Source organism: Otolemur garnettii, unplaced genomic scaffold (assembly GCF_000181295.1).
Source record: "Otolemur garnettii isolate 467f Iridium unplaced genomic scaffold, OtoGar3 scaffold00106, whole genome shotgun sequence".
NCBI classification, from domain to species: domain Eukaryota; kingdom Metazoa; phylum Chordata; class Mammalia; order Primates; family Galagidae; genus Otolemur; species Otolemur garnettii.
The window spans coordinates 1,116,514-1,122,856 of NW_003852501.1; the positions used below are offsets into that span (position 1 = coordinate 1,116,514).

Sequence of the window (6,343 nt, forward strand, 5' to 3'; positions counted from 1 at the left end):
ATTTTAACTTTTATATTACTAGTTAACTATTAGTTACTAAAATGGAATTAGAAAGCTAAGGCAAATTAGGAAATTATCCATATAATTTTTTTATCCATATCATTTTTTATAAAGCCAATAAGTTATATTATATTCCTACAGTAGTAAGCAGAATATTTGTAATAAACCTTCTTACTTCATAGAAAAATCCAGTTTTCTTATTGTGTTTTTGAAACCCTGTCACCCTGGGTAGAGTGCTATGGGGTCACCACTGGTGGCAACCTCAAACTCTTGGGCTAAAGTGATCCCCTTGCTTCAGCCTCCTGAGTAGCTGGGACTGCAGGCACCTACCACTACACCCAGCTAGTTTTTTGTTTTTGTTTTTTGTTTTTTTTTCAGTAGAGACAGGGTCTCATTCTTGCTCAGGCTAGTCTTGAACTTCTGAGCTCAAGCAATCCACCCACCTCTGCCTTCCAGAGTGCTAGGATTACAGGCATGAGTCACCGTACTGGAGAAAAGCCAGTATAAATTTAGCTTTATAAAGAAATAGTAAAAAATTTCAGTATAAAAGCATTTTGTGTTTCCTGTTTACCTTCTTCCCTTTAGAGAAATGGGGTCAGGTGTGGTGGCTCATACCTATAATCCTAGCAAGGCAGGAGGGTAGCTTGGGCCCAGGAGTTTTAGACTGAGTATTGAGTCTTCAATAATGGGCAACATAGTGAGACCCCTGTCTCTACAAAAAAATAAAAAAAATTAGCAGGGCCTGATGGCATGTACCTGTAGTCCCAGCTACTCAGAAGGCTGAGATGGTAAGATTGCGTGAGCCTAGGAGTTATAGGTTGCTGTGCTATGATGGTGCCATTGCACTTTGGCCTGGGCAACAGAGCAAGATACTGTCTCAGATGAAACAAACAAACAAACAAAAACTAGTCAAAACCTTAGAGAAACAGTGGCAGTAAAATATACTTGATGTGTCACACATTTCCTCCTCTTCTATGGTGGGTAAGTTATGGGTTATTTTTCTAGTTTATCACTGGAATTTTCAAAAGTAATAAAAACCAAGTTTGTTTAATATGTTTGAAGTTATTTTCTAAATCCAGTCATTTTAACTGGGTGTATCAGAGGCATCCTATAAAACCTTGGTGCTTTTACCTAACTAAAATTTGAATAAAGTCTAAGTATCAAAAAACAAAAAAACAAAAAACAGTGCTTTTACCAAGTGTTACTTCTTGCAATAGAGTAAGGCACACTTCTTGGACCCTTGCAGATTGGAGGGATGCAAGGAGGTATGGGCCAGGGAATGTGGTCTAAATATTAGTGGATAATAGTGTTGGCTTTTGCTCAGCTCTGGCCTTTGACTTCCCCAATGCTCTCCATCCTGCCAAAGTGTCCACTCCTCTTTCTGGATGGCCAGCTGTTCTGTCTGCTGCTGCCTGGCTGCTTCTCTGGATCATTCGGTGACATTTCACGAATGGCAGAGCAGCCATTATCCAACCCTAAGAAGGCTTTTTAGATAATTTTTTCCCCAAGTAATATGTGCTGGTTACTATTTAGAAAGTATTACAAACTATTCGAAAAGGACATCTGAAGAGAAAAATTCTTTAATTCATTTAACAAGTGTCTTTATTATTCTTCCTCAGACATTCAAACGTGTTTTGATCAGAGAAGAAGAATATGATTCCATTATAGTATTCTATAACTCAGTCTTCATGCAGAGGCTGAAAACAAATATTTTGCAGTATGCTTCGACCAGGGTATGTGAAAATATTCTTTGGTTGGGAAAATCTAATTATAAAACAGTGGATCCCACCAGAACATTAAATAAATAGTCTACTTTTTGTTTTTGCTGTAGCCCCCTACATTGTCACCAATTCCTCACATTCCTCGAAGCCCTTACAAATTTTCTAGTTCACCTTTACGGATTCCTGGCGGGAACATCTACATATCACCTCTGAAGAGTCCATATAAAATTTCAGAAGGTCTGCCAACACCAACAAAAATGACTCCAAGATCAAGGTTTGTGTTTCCTCTTCAGAAAAAGAATAAAAGGGGATTAATTTGGTATAAGCATAAAAATACAAAGCTTTCTTTGTTTAAAATAACTAGACTCTTAAATCTCTAATTTGCTTATTATATTAAGTGACATGATAAGAATGTGGGGGAAAGATAATCTGTTTAATTAGGTGGGTTTGCAGATTTAATTATCATCTGTCCTGGCCTTTGGAGTCTCTTCTTTTGTAAACAATTTGAGAACTAGTTTGGTTATACATTTCAAAACACTTTCAGATTTTTGGAAGTGGCCAATATTGTAAACAAAGTAAATAACTTAGGTTAAGAATTTTTATTCTGTGGTTTATTGGATGTCTTATAAAAAGTTTCTATGGGTCTTCTTCATTTTGCTTTTTTCAAAAATAGAGATGACTTATTAAATGTAGATGACTGTCAATTAGAGGTTTGTTCCTAATGCTACTGGTCATCTCCGTATATTATCTTAGGCAGGTCTCTATCGTTACTTCAGAAAGGTGCTGTAGATGACGGAAATGAGTGTGAAGGTGTTTTAAATTCTCAGATGAAAGGTTCTGTGGATCTATGATCATTATTATCTTCACATCCAAACACAAGTGCTCTCTGGCTTTGAAGTGCTTCAGTTGACTAATTATATGTTATCATGGGCTATTTGAAACTGACTTTATTTGTATAAAGTAGGAGGCAGATTATTTCGTATAGTTAATGTAGTCTCCTCTCAGAAATTGTCATCCAGTATAGTTGTACCTAATAGGCAAGAAAAACAAAGAGAGGGGGTTATATTAACCTTTGAGAAAATATTTGTATGATGTGTTTAATTATAGGGAATGCAATCATGATAAAAATTTCAAACTGTAGTGAGATATATGAAGTAAGAAATAATTGGCAATATGATAGACATGCTCTCCTTTATTTGGTATTCTTGCAGTTGGATATCTGTGTACCGAGATCTGCAACTTAAATTATAAACTGCCAAGATGCCACACCATGTCTATTTATGCAGATGTACAGTCTCATACTACCATATGAAATGTAGACTTAGGTAGTTTTTAATGATGCTAATTAGTCTGTATTATGGTGATGGTGATGGCTATTTGCTGATCTTAATGAAGTCACCTCTGTGTTGGTGTCCTTTTGCAAAAAAGTCCCTTTCTGAAAATTCTGATAAATTACTCATCTGGCATTAAGAGAGCATCTTAACACTATTTATCTAGCACATTTAAGTAATCTGGTTAATCAAATATTATGTATGGAATGATGGCCCCTTGTCAAGGAATTATAAGAAAATAGAATATATTCATTAGTTCCATGTGCATATCTTCAAATCTTTGTTATATCAGGACAATGATATTCTTCAGCTCTGTTTTCAAGACCCAGTTCAAACAAAGACAAACAGACTAGTAAGGATTTCTGATTATAGGGTACGTGATGAATAGCCTTTACTATATGTCGTTATAGATCCTAATTAGAATTCTGATTATTACTTAATGCCACCAATTTTTGTCAAATGTGACTTCTTTTTTATTTTTATTTGTTTTTATTTTTATTATTTATTTATTTTTTTTGCTATTTTTGGCCGGGGCTGGGTTATGAACCCACCACCTCCAGCATATGGGGCCGGCGCCCTACTCCTTTGAGCCATAGGTGCTGCCCGTGACTTCTTTTTTAAATGAAAATTTGTGAAAGAAGCTTGATAATTTACCCATTGTTTTGTGAAGAACTAAAAATAGGTAAACCTAAAACTTCCTTTTACTCTCTTTAAATAAGGGCAATGGCAGGATATATTCTTACAAACCTATAGTTTTTGCTTTAAAAATCTAATAGACTACATGAACGTGTGATTAGACTAGCACTGTTACCCTAAGCCATTAAGGAACATAACTTTTCAGTGATTCTGGGGTAGAAGAAACCTTTGATTGGGTGTTTCTGATAGTTCAGAACAATGTATCTATGTTCATCTCTGCACAATTGTATATAATTTTCACTACTAATTTGTATTTAATCTTAACTTGACAGAATCTTAGTATCAATTGGTGAATCATTTGGGGTGAGTATTTTCTTTCTATGAAATATAATGGCATGTACTGTAACTATAAAAGAAATTAAAGATTTCTATAATTTTAACTTATAAATGCTCTTATTTAAATACCTCATCCAAGCATATTGAATAGAATTTAGAAGACAAATATGTCTCACGTTTACTTTAGGTTTAATTTCAAATCATTGGTGAACATCAAAGCTGTTTTCTGAATGTTCCTTTGAGATTATGTAATACGTATGTATATGCATAAATATATATGTGAGCTGTTTTTAACCAGTCTGTTCTTCAACTCTCTGGGAACTACTGGTGCCCTACAATTCAGTTCAATTCTGACACTAATCACCTGGGATTAGCATTAGACTCCATAGGTTCAAAGGCTCAGTCCCTTTAAGACCGTCTTTACTTCAGATGCCAGTCACAAGCGTCAGGTTCCCTAGGTTCACCACACTTCAGTCCAACTTGGCTACAAAGTCAGGAGAGTCCCATGACGCCTTCTCTTTCAAGTTTGATCATTTGCTAGAATGACTCACGAAACTTTGGAAAATACCTTATTACTGTTAACAGTTTATTGTGAAAGACACAAATGAACAACTAGATAAAGAAGCAGAAGCTCCCTATCACGGGAGCTTTCTGTCCCTATGGAGTTGGGGTTTGCCACCCTCCCAATACTTGGACATATTTGCCAACTCCAAAGGTCTCCCAACCTTGTTTGGTGGTTTCATTATATAGGTATACTTGATTAACTCAATCTCTAGCCTACTCTCCTTTTTGTAGGTTAAGGGGTGGGGCTGAAAGTTCTAAGCTTCTAATTAGGATTTGGTCTTTCTGGTGACAAGCTCCTATCCTGAAGCTGTTTAGGGGCCTGCCAAACGTAGTCTCATAATAGAACAAAAGAGGGTCTTATCACTTTTATCACTCAGTTAATTCCAAGGGTTTTTAGTAGCTGTGTCAGGAATGGGAGACAAAGACCAAATATTGTTCTGCGATATATATATGTATGTATATAATCTTACAGAGATGTTTGCAAAAGTTTTAAAAGTCATTAAATATGAATATGATTTGAAATGAGATACTTCAAAATGTAAGCACCACATCCAGATGTCACAAGCCTGTCTTCTTCATTACATACACACTCTTCTGCCTGTTCTTACTCTCAGACTTAGACTTCTGTGATTCGGAACCAATCTGGTTGCATGAGACCCTGCCCTAGTGGGGCTCATATATGGTGATCTTCATTCCAGGAGATGCAAGGGAAACCTTAACTTTGACACAGTTATCCCAGGCTGGGAACCCACTACCCTAGTCAGCCTTACATTAAAGTCACTAATTCAGCAGTCCCATACACAGTGAGCATAACTGTTAATATGCTGGACTGCTGGTCCCCTTCCAGAGAGCTTAATTACATTCTTACAGGAATGGGAAGACTCTGTATCATTTAATCATTTATTGCTATATAACCAATTCCCAAACTTAGTGACTTAAATCAAACATTTATAATCTCAGTTTCTCTGGGTCAATAATCTGGACACAACTTAGCTGGAACCAGGGTTTCTCACAAGAGTGCCATCAAGGTATCAGCTGGAGCCACAGTAACCTAATATTGGAAATGGCATCCCATCACCTTTTCTACACATATTATTTTGGTTAGAAGCAAGACGACACTAGGTCCAGGCCACATTCAAGGTGAGGAGGAGCACACAATGGTATGAAGGTCAGGAGGTGGGATCTCTGGTAGTCTTTTAGGAGCTGTGTCAGGAATGGGAGACAAAGACCAAATATCATTCTGCGATACTATATATGTATGTATATATACATATATATGTGTATGTATATATAGTATCGCAGCACCAATTACCCCAAATGAAATAACTAGGAAGAGGTAAAAGTATATATACTAAATGACCGAATGTTAAAAATATGTGTTACAAAAAGGCAGTTCAAGATGGGCTGAGCTGTCAGGCTTCACAAAGGGGATGTGGGACCATGTATATATATTAAGTAGGATTTCAGTTGGCCAGGTATAGAATAGTAGTCTTCAACCTCTTTTCCTAGCCTAACCTTAGGACAATTGTATGTACTCTCCTCTATTTTAAAGCCTATAACTAAAATTATTATACATTTAATAGCAGCACAAGATTTAGTTATTATCATATTATATATATGGTTTTAATATATTTTCTTTCAAAACTCATTTTTGGGCTTGGCACCTGTCGCACAGTGGTTATGGCACCCCAGCCACATATACCAAGGCTGGCGGGATCGAACCCAGCCCGGGCCAGCTAAACAACAATGACAACT

General features: G+C 36.5%; 1 protein-coding gene across 1 annotated transcript in view; it reads left to right on the forward strand.

The window, feature by feature from the left end:
* RB1 (RB transcriptional corepressor 1) overlaps positions 1 to 6,343 on the forward strand; it is a 165,961-nt gene that overhangs the window by 153,602 nt on the left and 6,016 nt on the right. Inside the window, exons 22-24 of the mRNA XM_003796681.3 lie at positions 1,620 to 1,733; positions 1,832 to 1,995; positions 4,021 to 4,051. Of these exons, the coding sequence (XP_003796729.1) occupies positions 1,620 to 1,733; positions 1,832 to 1,995; positions 4,021 to 4,051 (309 nt within the window). The remainder of the gene's footprint in view (positions 1 to 1,619; positions 1,734 to 1,831; positions 1,996 to 4,020; positions 4,052 to 6,343) is intronic.